The sequence below is a fragment of the Cervus elaphus genome, chromosome 11, assembly GCF_910594005.1.
Source record: "Cervus elaphus chromosome 11, mCerEla1.1, whole genome shotgun sequence".
Classification (NCBI taxonomy): Eukaryota; Metazoa; Chordata; class Mammalia; order Artiodactyla; family Cervidae; genus Cervus; species Cervus elaphus.
The window spans coordinates 89,873,219-89,888,524 of NC_057825.1; the positions used below are offsets into that span (position 1 = coordinate 89,873,219).

Below are 15,306 nucleotides of genomic sequence, written 5' to 3' on the forward strand. Positions count from 1 at the left end.
CTCCAGCTCCAAATGCTCTCTTACCACATCTGGCTTCTGTCTTGGTCCCTCCTGTCTCCTTGCTCTGTCGCATCTTCTTGGCCAAAGAACCTTCTCCCCATCCTTGCCCAGTTCCTGGGATGAGCTGCACATGCTAGAAAAAGTCACCAATGACCTGATGCTGAGGTCATTGGGTTGACCACCACGGCCGAGCGTTTCTTAGGTTTCTAGAAATCTTTTGGTCCGTCAAGAGTGGCCAGTTCCAGAGATGATCTGAGATGGATGTATGAGACAGAACTGTCTACTTGGCCTTCCAGGGTTCGAAAGTGGACACCCACCTCTGGGGGTGAGGAGGGTCATGGCTTCCTGGACTCTTCTCTGTAGGGGACTGGGACTCAGATAGTAACCCCGCAGTGTATTCTTGGTCAGTGCGGCTGTCCTTTGTGTAGATTTCAGAACCACAGCCTGGGGATAGGGGTGGTGTGAGTGTGTGTGCGTGGGCAAGTGTGCATGAGAGGTGGGAGGCTGGGAACAGATGTATGTGCAAGCTCAGTGCTGCTGCTGTAAGCATTGTGGCCTTGATGCCTGACTTTCTGAGGGCAGGCCAGGGGTGTCCTCAGAGAGGGGCTCAGAGGTGTTTCATTCCGTGTAGTACTGTCCTCGAAAAAAAGGATATATTCATTTTTCTCTGATTATAAATGTATGTCTATTATCTACAGTTGGGAAAATATAGAAAAATAATGAACAGACAGACAATGCCTCCAACCAGGAAGACAATGTGAATGAACTGCTCCCAGCATTTCCCCTGTCCTGTCCTTCTCCCCACACCGACTCCCCCACTCCAGGCTGCTCTCCCTGTCTCTCATTCTGCCTCTGAGTCTGAATCAGGCTCTACTTTTACTTTCAAACAAACCTGGGGTGCCTCCTCATCTACTAGTTCTTGTATTCTGATGATGACAAGCAGTGCAGGAACACATCTGGAGCTGGCTCCCCGCCATTCCCCGAGGACCTTGAGGCCCACATAAGGGTGATGCCCCTTGTCTATCCCACACGTCACCCACCTCCAGGCATGGGAGCCGCCAGTCGAGGTCACCCTTTCCTGTTGCTCTGAGAGACCACCATGGCTAGGGGTATGCTCTTGAAGTCTCCAGGGACTGGGGTGGGGGGATGTGTGTGGACTGAGTAGGGCTAAAGAGGAAGAGAGAGCTCTTGGGAAGTCTCCCCTCTGGTGGGCAGAGACAGGAGGTCTGTGTTGTGGATCCATATGAGATGATGAGAGTGATGGCAAAGACATGAATGCTTGCTTAGCAGGGACACCAAGATCTGGGACTCTGGGCCTGCAGGGTCAGCGTGGACTGGGTCATTAGGGAAGCTTCTCTGAGGGTTCTGGTGAGAGGGGTTAGAACAGCAGCGGGGAGAGGAGGCCTTTCCTGGTGGGCAGAGGAGTGAGGCAAAGGCTTGGTGGCGGGCGGTATGTGTATGTTGACAGTGTGTGTGTTGACTGCGTGTGTGTGATGGTGTACTGAGTGTGTGTGTACGCACACGCACGTGTGTGATGGGCCTGGGAGGCTCTGGGGGAAATGCAGGCTAGTGTGCAGGAGGAGTCAGGAGGCTTGCTCTCCACGGGTATGGGGTGGGGTGCTGGGCTGGCTGCTCCCTGGCTCCTGGCTCGGGCTAATTTTGAGCCTTCTGCTCCGGTTTTAGTCTCTGGGACGCCGTGAAGGTGGGAACGTGCTCCCAGAACCGGAGCAGCAAATTACGCCCGGATCCCAAAGGGGAACGTGTAATTTCGGAAGCTGGCCCAGACCTTTGGAGCACTATGTTTAGCTTTATTTTTTCTCCCTCTTGCACTGGTGAACTGCCGGTTTCCCTCTCACCTTTCTAAAAACGATCTGTATTAAAAATAACAATAAGGCTTCTGTGAGGTTCAGGATGAGAACCAGAGGGGCAGAGCTGCTGCCTGGCTGGGCCGTTCTCTGGGCCACTGAGGGCTTCACGTGGAGTTCATCTGGTCGATTCAAGGGTCACGCCACCCCCACCGACATGCAGCCAGCCCCCTGGAATCCTCCAGCGGCGTGGCTGCGTGCCCAGCCCTTCTGCCCTCCTGCCTGTGCTCCTGGGCCTGAACAGCCGAGGGCTGATTTAGGGGAGGCCAGGGTGCCCCTCAGTGAGGCTCCCTTCACAGATCAGGGAGGGGACTGTGAGTTCCCAGACTACCTCTTCTGCGTTTCCCTGACCCCAGGTGAGTGGGTCTCGCTGCACCTTCCTGCCGAGGAAGGAAGGACACCGGGGCTTGGCCTCTTGTGGAGACTCCCAGAGCCCCCTGCCCCAGGCTGAAAGGAGAGAGGGTCTCCCTCCTGGCAGCTCTGGGTCCCCGCTTGTCTCCTCCCCGCTCCAGTCACACCCGCTCACCTGCCTCCCTGGACTGTTTAGCCTGGCGGTGCCGCTTGATTCACACCTCTGCCCTTCACAGCTCCTGTCTCCTCTGCCCACAAGGCATCTCCTGGCCACCTCCACCTAGACAGGAATGTGTCCCCCCAGGACCCTATCACCTCCCCCAGGGCTATTTTAGTGGTCCCCCAAAATGTTACCCTGCCTGTAGCCCTGAACCCCACCAAGGCTCTCCTGGACCCCACAGCCCAAGGATTCATCCATTCAACCATACCGCGAGATTGCAAGCAAGGATCTGGTGCCAAAGGAGAAGGCAGTAGGTTTGCTGTACTAAGAGGTGGCGTGTTTATGAGGCTGGTTTGGGGCGAAGTCGTATGATGCCCTGATGTCTGCCTTTGACGACAGAAGACTCAGAAACCCGCCCTGGCTTAGGAATGGTGCCCAAGCAGGGGTTGGCGTGGCTCAGCTGTTAGGGGAAACCACCAGCGATGGTGCGGAGCTTGGTGGATGTCTGAGGTCGGGATGATTGAAAGGCTGGGAGGGCCTGTGAGAGTGCAGTCAGCGGTGCCCAGGGCCCTGAGAAAGCAGGCAGGAGACAGCAAGGACTGAGCCCTCGCAGGTGCCTCTCCTTGTCCTTGGCATGCTCAGCCTTCATCTCATCCACACCCGCTGCTGCTCTGCGACAGTTCAAGGCTTTGTGCCCATTCTCCAGATGGAGATGCTGACTCAGAGAGGTCAGGGTCACATAGAGCACTGGGGCCAGGATTTGGGGCCACACTTGTCCAACTCCAAAGCACACATTCCTCCCACAGCTTTTGTAGCCTCCCTGGAGAGAGAGCAGAGGGTGCCTACGTGGAGAGTTCTGCTTCCTTGGGACCACCCAGTCTTCCCTGTCGTGGCTTTTCTAATCCTGTTGCTAACCAGCGTGTTTAATTTGTAGTTTGCAGATGGTCTGTCGGGCTTGGCCCCCACTAACATGGCATCTTCTCCATCCAGTCTTCATGTATGTATTGTTTACCTATTTGGGGGCACCTTGATTTCCCTGGGGGGACTGGGTGGGGTTAGGGAGTTAGGAAGGGAGCAGAGGAGGTGGGGGTGGGAGGGGAAGAAAGGAGTTTTTGGAGCCCTGGCAGAAAACAGTTAACCTGCCCTGAGTGGTAATGGAGAGGTGGGGAGAAAGCGAAGGGAAGATTCTCAGAACAGATGAGTCTGAATTATCTCTTGGTGCATCCTGGGATTTACCTTAATCCAGCTTCCCTGTGTGAGGACTGGGGTCTTGGTTGGGATTGCATGGGCCAGGGGAAACGGGGAGGTCTCTGGACCCTGACTGCTGGGATGTGGGACATGAGAGGCCTCTGTGGGCAAGAAGCAAGTGATACTGCAGAACCCTGGCTGTCCCCAGCAGATGCTGAGTGCTCTGCTGGGGCCCACAGTTCACACCTGCGGTTCCCATTAGTGCTGCTTCTGTCCTCCTGAGCTGATTTCCTAGGTGTTATCTTTAAGGATCATGGGTCCTTCTGGGAAGATGGCTGTTGTGTCTAGCTTTCAATATGCACTCCTGAAGTCCCATGCTGAGGGCCAAGGGGAGCCCCAGGACTGTAGGGGGAACCTAAGATATAGGACCTCCTGAAAGTAAAATTTCATTCATGGTGTCAAGAGGTGGCATCGCTGTATTGGGTGCTTTATGGCTTCTAGGAGGAGGCAATCTATATTTTAAGTGTTTTCTGATTTATCTGTTGTAGAAAATACAGAAAATACGATAAAGTATAAGGCAGGAAAGTTAAAACCACCTGTATTCCTACCAGTTGGCGATGAACACTTAAGATTTTGATGTGCCTATATTTATAGATATCTCTTATGCACATTAATTACTTAAAAAATAAAACCTGAATCTTGTCATACTTAAAAAATCTGAATTTTCTTTTACTTAAAAGTGTATTGTAGATGTTCTTCCATATGTTTATATTCTTGACAAAATGCTTGCATGTCATTCCATTGTATGGATATCCATAAAGTTTTAACTCTTCTCCCATCACAGGACGTTGAATTTCTTTTTTAAAAAAAGGCTGAAAAATTATGTATTTCTTTCTGACTGCGTTTGGGTCTTTGTTGCTGCGTGTGGGTTCTCTCCAGTTGCAGTGAGTGGGCGCTCTTTGTCGCGGCGTACGGGCTTCTCCCTGCAATGGTGACAGTCTGCAGGGTGTGTGGGTTTTGGTGGTTGTGGTGCCTGGGCTGAGTTGCTCCGCAGCATGTGGGGTCTTCCTGGACCGGGATTGAACCCCTGTCCCCTGCATTGGCAGGTGGATTCTTAACCACTGGATCACCAGGAAAGTCCTAATTTCTTAATTTTTATAATTGTCTTATTTTATGTTCCTTAGAAGAGTTATTTTTAGTTTACTTTAAATAGGTCTAGTGCATTTCTTGTTAAGTTTATTCCTAGGCACTTTATAGCCTATTTTGCTACCCAAATGGTGTCTTTTTTTTCTTATTATTTTGTCTAGCTGGTTATTGCTAGAATATGGAAAACAACATTTTTTTGTGTATTTACTTTGAAACAGATTCTTTATTAAGTGCCTTTGTTACTTCTGACAGTGGTTAATTGATCCAGTTGAATTCTTCAAGCAGCTAAGGTTGTCTTCTTCAAACAATAATAAATATGTCACTTTCTTTGTAATAGTTTTACCTTATTCCTTTTTTCAGAATAACATTTGGTAATTGAGATGCTAGTGAGCAAACTTATTTAGTTACTGATTCTAATGAGAAATTCTCTGTCATTTTCCCATTAATTAATTATGATAATGATTGGTAGTTTCAGGTAGGTATTTTTGATTTTGTAAAGTGAAAGTCGCTTAGTTGTGTCTGACGCTTTGCTACCACATGGGCTGTACAGTCCATGGAATTCTCCAGGCCAGAATACTGGAGTGGGTAGCCTTTTCCTTCTCTAGGGGATCTTCCCAACCTAGGGATTGAACCCAGGTCTCCCACATTGCAGGCAGATTCTTTACCGGCTGAACCACAAGATTAATAGCTTAAAAATTAGATATGGGAGTTTAATATTATCCAGTGCCATTTATCAAGATGATCATTTTGTTTTCCATTGTTCTGTTCATATACATATATATTGATATATATAATTGTCCTGCATTCCTGAGGTAAACCCAAATCAGTCAAATGGTCATGGTATTATAGCTGACTACAAATGAAGTCTTCTTATGCAGTCAATCAGGATAGGTAGTTGGTTGGCTAACTGAAAAAGTTGGTTTAATAGGAACTCATTAAAATCAAATATAAGTACCATAAACATTTTCTTTTTAATCATATCCATGTATCTTCATTTGACAATCATTTGATATATGCCAAGGCCTCTTTAAATTTGAGTCTGCTATTTGAGTGTTATGTTGTCCTTCTGGTATAAAACACATCTGAAATGCATTATTTATTATTTTTCCTTTAGGTTTATTAAAGTTTTTGAGATCTTAATGGTAGGCAAAGAACCTGAATGTGGAGTTCTTTTAAGGTTTAAGATCCCCTCACACCTTTTTTTGGTCGCTTCACTCGTACTTAATTTTTACCATTAAAAAAACATCAATAGCACTAAATTAATTTTCATAGATAAAGTGCCCTTTCTTTTAAAATTAAAATTGTATGTATTTATAATGCTTATTGATCCAATTATGATATTAATACAAGTGGCATGAGCAGATTTGGGAACAAACAGTTCTTGGTGAACATTCAACTCATCTCTGGGAGCGGCAGTGGATAAATTAGATTAGCTGCAGGCTTTCATCTGCTTTGGACCTTCAATTGTTAGCAGAGAGACTGGTTAGTTTTTGTTAATCCTGGTTAACGGGAAGTATGTAAGGAGAAGTTTTGGTATGTGTTAGTTATTGAGTTAGATTTGTTATTATTTATGTAGGATTTTTGTGTATTTGTTCATATGTATTACTTTTAGGTTGTCTTTGTTAGGTTTTGTCATCAGGGTTTTAAATGAGTTTCATAAAATATTTTCTGAGGTGTACTCTCATTTTCTGTGCTCTTGAACAGTCTCTAAGAGATGAGAACGATTGTTTAAAGGTTTGAAACTACATGAGAGTGATTCTTTATGAATTTCAATCATGCAAGTTGGAAATTGCATGGTATTTTAACAGCCTTGTTTTGTGTATAAAATGTGTAATATTGTGAATCAATCTAAATTTAAAAAATGATTAATAGTCATGTAATTTAAAAGGTGATGGCCAAATGAATTGTATTTATGGTTTAGCTGGTAAACAGGATACCTATCATCTTCTCTTGAAAATGGTGGTTATAAGATGTGAGTTTTGAATTATAGAAGATCTTCCGGAATACATATTTTATACAATTGGATAAGATGTGTCTGTTCTGTACTCATTTTGTAAGACTGGGCCCAGCATCTATTTTTGGGAGGAGATTCTTTGATCACTTTCTACGTCTTCAATTTGGTGCGTTAGACATCATCAGATATTGTTTATTACATTGGTATGGATTTACACATATTACTATAATAAAAGAAAATGCTTCTGTATCTGTTCTGTTTTTTATCTGTTCATTCCTGATTTTGTAATTTATGCTATTTTATTTTTTGCTTCATTAGGCTTAATAGCATTTCATCTATTTTATGGTTATTTTTCATCCAAAGAACTGGCTCTTTAAAATTTTTGATTCTTCTGTGTACTTGTAATTTCTTTTTCTTTTTAGCTATTTGCTTTTCTTGTCTGACTATACTGACTAGGACCATAAGTTTAATACTTTGTATAACTGATAATAGAGAGTATTCTTATCTGATCTAATTTAAAATGGAATATTTATGTTTTGCCACCGACTCTGAAATTTATAAGCTGAGTGATTATTAGCAAGCTAGGAGTTTTTATCAGGAATAATGTTACATTTTATTGAATGTTCTTTATGGATCTGTTGGAGTGATCATATGTTTTTTCTCTTTTAATCTGTTAATGTGGTGAATTATATTAATAGTTTATTTTTTTTTTTAATGCTGAAACAATTTTGCAGTTCTGAAACTATTTATCCTGGTCATGTTACATTATCTTTTTTCTGCATTGCTGGGTTCAGTTTGTAAATATTTAGCTTAGGAATTTTTTTGCATCAATTTTTATGAATGATAATGGCTTGGGACTTCTTTTTCTGATACTGTTTTTCTCAGGTTTTGGTGTCTAGATAATACTAATCTTCTAAAATGACTTGAGGCATATTTGCTCTTTTTCTAGTCTCTGAATAAATGACAAAAGCCTGACATTATCTGTTGCGTGAAGGTTTTGGTAGATTCATTTGTAAAACTGTCTAGACTTAGTATTCTTCTTGGGGATATTTTAAACTGCTGATACAATTTTTAAAAATGTTTATAGGACCTTTGAGATTTTCTGTTTCTGTGTGAGTCATTTTTGGTGATTTATATTTTATAGGAATTTATCCGTTTCTTCCTAAAATTATTGACATAGGATTTTTCATAACAGCCTCTTACTTTAAAAAAATTTTCTTCACCTTCTATTTATGTTCCCTTTCATTCCTAAGGTTGTATTTTATTATGCTTGCCAGAATTTGTCAGATTTTAAAACATCTTTTCAAAGAACCAATTTTTAGCTTGCTGATTTAGCTCTAGGGTTTCCTAGTTTTCTAGCTTCTAGTTGTTTCCTTTATTATTTTCTTTGCTTCCTTGGTGGCTTAAATGGTAAAGAATATGCCTGCAATGCAGGAGACCTGGGTTCCATCCCTGGGTTGGGAAGATCCCCTGGAGAAGGGGATGGCAACCCACTCCAGTATTCTTGCCTGGAGAATTCCATGGACAGAGGAGCCTCGTGGGCTACAGTCCATGGGGTCGCAAGAGATGGATACGACTGAGTGACTAACACTTTGCTTTGATTTTTAGAGGGCTTGTTATATTTTTAACCTCTTAAGTGCGGTGTCTAGTTCATCAATTTTCAAACTTTCCTCTTTTCTAGTGTAAGCATTTAAGGCTATAAAATTTCCTCTAAGTACTGCTTTATGCATCCCACAAGTTGTGATACGTGATATTTTTGTTGTTTTCTAGTTCTGAATATTTTCTTATTACTGTCATACTTCTTTTTGACACTTGAATTGTTTAAAAGTATGTTTTAGAAATTCCTAACTTATGTTTGTTCTTCTTTGTGATCTCTGTCTACTTTTTCTTTATATATTTGATGCTGTGTTATTAGGCACAAACATTGTAGCATTCTTATATCTTCCTAGAGAATTCAATCTTTTAATGATATGTAGCAAACCACCACTCCTTGCTTTTTAAAATCTCTACTAATGAGTTTTGCCTTAAACTCTGCTTTGTTTCATATTAATACAACTAAACCATATTCTCTTGGTTAGTGTTTTCCTAATATATATTTTTCTGTCTTTTTACTTTCAATTTTTCTGTGACTTTACGTTTAGGTATCTCTCTGATGAACAGCAAATAGATGGATTCTTTTTTTATGCATTCTGACATAAACTCTTAGAGAGTTGGACAGTCTAATATATTGTGTTTTACTGATATATTTGGATTTATTTCTACCATTTTGTTCTATGTCTCTATTAGTCCTACTCTTTTCTTTTTTTCTCATTTTTTGTATTGAAAAATCCCCCCATCTTTTCATTCCTTCTTCCCTTTTCAGTTTCAAAGCTATACATTGTTTTTATTCCTTTAGTGGTTAGTATAGAAACTATAACATGTATGATCAACTTAGCAAAACCTAAATTTAAGTGGTATTTATAGCTACCTCCAAAATATTACAAGAAACTTAGGATGCTTTAATTCTAGTCACTTACCAATTATGAACTTTTGTTCAATATTTTAATTCTACCACTATAAATGACATTTTTCAAAGCAGTGTTATTTTTTTAAGTAATCTTTTTTTTCTTTTAGCTAGACCCACATTGACTGTTTTGTTTGATAGACCAGTCTTCCTCATCCTGGGATCGTCTTTCTTCCTGAAGAAGAGCCTACAGAAATTCCTATAATTAGGATCAGTTCATTATAAACATTCTCACTTCTAAATTATTTTTTGAAAGTATTTTTATTTCACCATTATTTTGGAACTACTAGTTTCACTGACACTTATATCCTGTCATCACTTTGAAGATCCTATCTCACTATCTTCTGGCTTCCTTTGTGTTGATGTCTTCCTAAATCTGAGGACTGTCATTTTGCTTTTAATTAGTTCTGGATAGTTATCTCTTCAAATATTGCATATTTGTCATTCTCTCATTTCCTTCTGGAACTGAAAATTAGATCTATGATGGACCTGCTCTTTTCTCCATGGCAGTTCAACTTTATTTCCTATTTCTTTGTGTTGCATTCTGGCTAATTTCTGAAGATATGTCTTCTAGTTCACTAAGTCTTTTAAAAAACTTCATCAGGATATAGCCGATTAACAATGTTGTGATATTTTCAGGTGAATAGTGAAGGCACTCAGCCATACATATACATGTATCCATTCTCCCCCAAACTCCCCTCCCATCCAGGTTGCCACATAACATTGAGCAAAGTTCCATGTGTTATACAGTAGATCCTTGTTCACTAAGTCTTAAGTTGCTTCTAAAGGCTAGCCCCATCTATTGAGTTTCTAGTCCCAGTATTAATATTTTTTTTTCAATTGTTTTTATTAGTTGGAGGCTAATTACTTCACAACATTGCAGTGGGTTTTGTCATACATTGACATGAATCAGCCATGGAGTTACATGTATTCCCCCTCACGATCCCCCCTCCCCAATATTAATATTTTTATTCTAAAAGTTCTCTTTTGTCCTCCAAATCTGCTTGTTGATTTTTGAAAGTCTCTTATTCCCTTGCCATATTTTTAATGCCTTTTAGTTTTTAAACAGTTTTTTTTCCTTAAAATTCTATTTCTGATAATTCTGCTTTCTATTGTCACAACGGGTCTGTCTGCAGTTGTTTCTAACTGACTTTCACTCATGGTGCCTTGTTCGTTATGTGTTTCACTATTTCTGATTGTGAACTCATGTTCCTTGGAACTTTATCTGAGAGTTCTTTGAGGCCTGGATGAAAGTCACATTCTTTCAGAGAGTACATGTGTTACTTTTACCAAATGCCTGGAAATATTACAAACCCAGATTCACTTAAAACTAAATATTTGGCTTGGGCTTTTTGGACCCCACAGTCAATTTGCATTTTGGCTCCTTATTTCTTTGGCTTTTTGCTTTTCATTTGCACCCAAGGATCTTCTTTATATTCCCATCAGTTCAGCCCTTTAAAAAGGATTTTAAACGTATATTATTTGTTAATTTAGGTGTTCCCACTTGGAGAGTTTCCCTGGTCATCCAGTTTGCCATTTTGCTGGGTCTCTGTTAGAGTTTTCAGTTTGACAGTCATGATGTCTTCATGTACGTTCTCTTTCTTTCAGGACCAATACTCTAACTTCTTGTTTGTGAGACCCTCTGGAGACTTCCTGTGACCATAAATTGATCATTTGTTTTCTTCCATTTTTATTCAACTCTTTAACACTTGCCTTAGTCCTCATATTATCCTCCTTATTTTGAACCTTAATCTTTTCTTCCTATTGTTGCAGAGGGAAGTCCTTGCTTGTCAAGTACCAGGAGTTCAGATGGCACTTCCATTACTGCAGAGGCCCCTTCTAATCTCAAACTCAGATGAAAGGAAGACAGAAACAGTCTAAAGTTGCTGTAATTTTACTTTGTCAGCTAGGAATCCAGCAAGGTGGGAGAAGTAAGAGAGAAAACAGGATCAGGGGCTTTTCTACTGGGCTGAAGTTTGTCTTCTGTGTTGGTTGTTTCGGTCAGATGTTGGCTGGCTAGGTGAGAGCCACACTTCTTATGCATGGACTCCGATATAGGAGTTTCTTAAATAAAGGAGAGCTGACTCTTTCCTAGAAGGGAAAGACCAGGCAGGTGTGTTGCTTTAGGGACGTTTCTATAGTCTTGGCTGTGTGGACCCTTGACATTGTGAGTTTAGACACTTGATGGGTCAATTTTCTTGGGACTAGATGCATATGATACAAGTTTCTAAACCAGGGTTGCCAGTTTATGATTTTACAGTGACAAATACTTCTGTCTTGAGGATGTGACCTTGGGATCTGGCCTGTGGTCTCTCTAAAGGCTCAGCAACTGGGAAGTCAAGTTGTGAATGGAGATGAGTCAAGAATCATAATGAGGAGAGAGAATTCTGGGATCTGAAATTGAGTGGCAGCAGTCCAAAATGGATTGAAACATCCATCTCCAATGGTAGGAACAGCTTTAGTCCCTGAGCTGGGGACCATCCCCCTGGTGATGCTGGTGTAAACAACTAGCAACAGTCAACTCCTCTTCTCTTCTCTTTCCAGGACTGATCAGTTCATTTTTTCCCTGACACAGTCTTTCCCTAGGTGTATTAGTACAGTCTACCCACTATGGTTCAGGCTCTGTGTAGAAGTCTCTCCTTGCTCTGAACACCCCCCCGCCACCCCCCCCGCATTGATTTCATGGTCTGATTCTCTGAGGGCAGCCCTATTTCCCTTAATTCCAAGGTTTGGGGGAATGCTTCATTGCAGCTCATGGATACTGACAAGAATTTATCCAAAGACTTTGAAGCAAAGGTTTTCTGAGCAAAGGAATCAATTACAGGGTGTGGCTCCCAAGTGAGGAAGCATTTCCAGAAGGCAGCCAAGACAGTTTGCCTCAGTGCAACGTGCTTGCATCTCTGACCTTGAGAGTTTCAGGGGGAGTATTTTAACCTTAATAACATGAAGGCTTTTTACCTGTACTTTTGTATATATCAAATGTGCTAATTGGGAAAGTACTTATCTTCTCCTTAAAGTAGGTTTCTTAAGGACATGTATTTGGCACTATTGGTTCAGCAAGAATTATTGTATGTACTTGAAAGTAACAAAACTGTACTTCTTTAAAAATATCTCTGGTTCAGATGTGTTGCCAGGGCAGCCGGCTTCCCCCCACTCCCATTAGTTCTGATTAGGGAGGTTTGATGCCTGTCACTGTGTGTAATCTGGACCTTCCTTTGTGAGTCATTCCTTCTCTCATTTTCTCAGAGCAAATACAAATCGCCCATCAAATGACAAGTGAAGGCACAGGGGAGGCGAGGGGAGGGAAATCAGAGCCGAAATCTGTTAGCTATTTGGAGTAATTGGTTATTTGCTGTGTTTGCTGGTTGGGAAGCAGAGCACATACTTTACGGTCTCTCCTGTTACGGGGGCTGGAGTCACCCGCCGATATTGGATCCTCGTTGCCGGAGCCCTTGGCTCCGGGCGCCTTTCCCCTGCTTGGCATTCCTGTGGTCTCCTCGGGGGTGCACCCCTCCTCCCTCGATGCACACTGCAGAGGGGACAGCCCAGGGTGAGACTTGTCTGGCGAACTCCAGGGCCTCATCGGGGAGGAAGAGACCCTAGCCCCCTCCCAGAAGCCCTCCCTGCCTCCCCCCACATACTTCCTTCTTCCCAAGAGGTCTTTTTCCCAGTCCACAAGGGACCTGTCTTCCTATCCAAAGGAAAAAGATTCATCTCTTCCCAGAGGGAAATTCTTGGCTTGCCTTGAAATCTACAGGACAGGAAGTTCTCTCTGAGGTCTAATTTAATGCCTTCCTACCCCTGATGGTCCTGTCATCATCCCTGCCCACCCCCGCTACTCCCCAGTCTGGGTTAAAACAGTGCTTGGAAGTTGGTTCAGTGCTCACTGCTGAGGCCAAGTGCCCCAAAGGAGCTTATCAACCTGCCCAGTGACGTGAGCACCTCTCTTACGTTCACTGAGGCATGGGAAACCAGCTTGAATTAGCAGCAAGTTCAAAATATAGAATATTTGGAAAGTAACATGACTTTGTGTATGAAAACTCACACAGTAACTAGAAAGCAGGTTGACTTTGGCACATAGTAGGCTCCCCCAAAATACTTTTAAAATTGAATTTAAGATAGCTAAGATTAGTGTCTGTAGTTTGATGAATGCTTCTGCAGCTCTGGGAAGGCCTTCAAAAATAGTTTTTCTCTTAAGTAGATGGTTGGAACTTTTGTTGAGCAAAACTGTCTACATAAGCAGAATGAAGGTAAGGCAAGCTTTTGCCCAGGCCTTGTTGGAACCATCACAGATTCTGAGTTAGTGATGTCTCATTGTTTTCTTCACAGGTTTGAAGACTCCGATTGTCTTTCATTCACCCTACTGGATAGATTCTATTTGTTAGGGTTTTCTGCATGGGTTATGGGGTGATGCTGTCCTCGGAGGACTAAGTCATGGGCCCACATACATACCTTAGGCTTCTGAATTTGGAAAGACATTTCCCACAAGTCTCCCACCTCACTTGGGCCCTCCATCTGGAACAGGCCGATAGTCAAATTGTCAGGTCGTGACACTTCTCTGCTCACCATCTGCTTGACTGCCAGATTTCAGCCACACTTACTCACTGGGCCTTTTGGAAGCAATTCAGCATTTTGGTTAAAGGTCTTCCTTTCCCTCCCACTTCTGCTGGTCCAGCTTGAAGTCACAGTAAGCAGAGTAATGATCCCTCGACAGACATGGAGGCAGAACTGCAGGGAGTGTCAACAAGAGGTTGAAGGCCAAGTGTTCCACTTGTGGAAATAATTAAGTGCTTCTTTTTGTCATGAGAGTGTAGAGTTCTGTGAAATCAACATGGTGGCTGGCTGTGGGCATGTATCTGTGTGGTTTTGAGGGGCATGAAAAGCTTAGTGTGCATGGGATGGGGTATGTTCTGAGTTGGGTGTTGCACGTCTAGGGGTTTGTCTGGTTTACATGTAGGTGTGAGAACTTGTCCATTACATCTGTGTTTGTATTAATGTGTATGTGAGCAGATGGACTCAGTTTAGTTTTTAAATCTTAGGACATTAATTAAAGAACTAGAGAATCATCTTATCATCATTCCAGTTCTGCAGATGTTGAGCTATGGGAAACAGCACTGGGGATCAAACTGGTGATGTTGACAATATCAACAAGAACATCTATCATGGTCAACTTTATAGGTCACAAAATATCTTCACAGACATCATCTCAAAGCCTACACTAATCCCAGTGTTAGGTTCTTACATTACGATCTTGATGATAATGATTTGTGCTAATACAGAAATTTTTTTCAACACCATCTAGGATGGCTACCTTCTGGTTGACATAGGCAATGAAGGCCTGTTTTCAAAAATGGACTTCTTTTTTAGAGATGGGTGTATAGTTCCCTATAGTGACCCCAAGGTTTGACATTGTAACCTTGGTGATAAAGGAATTTGACCACGGTCTCTTCTATTTGATTCAACTGGTCATCCTGGGGAGAGAACACAAGTGATATCCTCTGTCCTCCCCAACTCTGCTAACATCACAGAAAGTCAGGCTTAGAGTGATTGTTGTCAACTTTGCCATCCATATTCATGAAATGCATTAGGCTTATTGAATGAAAATGAGAGATTAAATGTTCTGACTGTGCCGTGCTGATTTGGGTCTTCAGAGGGATTAGAGTGCCCATTAGACTGGATCAAGCTTGGAGAAGCAAGTCTTTGTTACATGGCTCTGGTTGCTCAGGAACTGAATGTTGGCTATTAGCTGAAATTGGAGAGGCCGCCAGTCTGCGCCTTGATCAGACTTACTTGTTCAGCTGGCCGAAGGGTGAAGGACTCTGAACCTTGGGCACAGGGAAATAAAGCTCTGATGGCCAGACTTCTTGATGAAGCCTGAGATGACACTTTAACAATCAAGCCTTTTGCATTTGTTTCTCCTCCTTTCCATGTTCCAAGACTAGATGCTCACCTCTTGCAAAATGAGGTCAAGAGCACACTTGGAGTTAGAAAATGTATGACCATTTCCCTTTTGGAGCTTTGAATTATGGGATTCCACTAACACCGCAGGGTTGCTTGGCTTTGGTACATCTGGGATGATAAGACGTGGGAGGACTCTCCTGTTTCTGTGGGGCTCATCCTTATGTGGGGGCTAACTTCT

The 15,306-nt window shown here is 42.5% G+C and overlaps 1 protein-coding gene across 21 annotated transcripts in view; it reads left to right on the forward strand.

Annotated features, from left to right (window-relative positions):
- DYSF (dysferlin) overlaps positions 1–15,306 on the forward strand; it is a 220,588-nt gene that overhangs the window by 157,712 nt on the left and 47,570 nt on the right. For 12 of the 21 annotated variants that reach the window (XM_043918348.1, XM_043918352.1, XM_043918356.1 and 9 more), the window contains one exon: positions 3,311–3,373. The exons of the other annotated variants lie outside the window; for them this stretch is intronic. In XM_043918348.1, the coding sequence (XP_043774283.1) occupies positions 3,311–3,373 (63 nt within the window). The remainder of the gene's footprint in view (positions 1–3,310; positions 3,374–15,306) is intronic. 21 annotated transcript variants of the gene reach the window in all.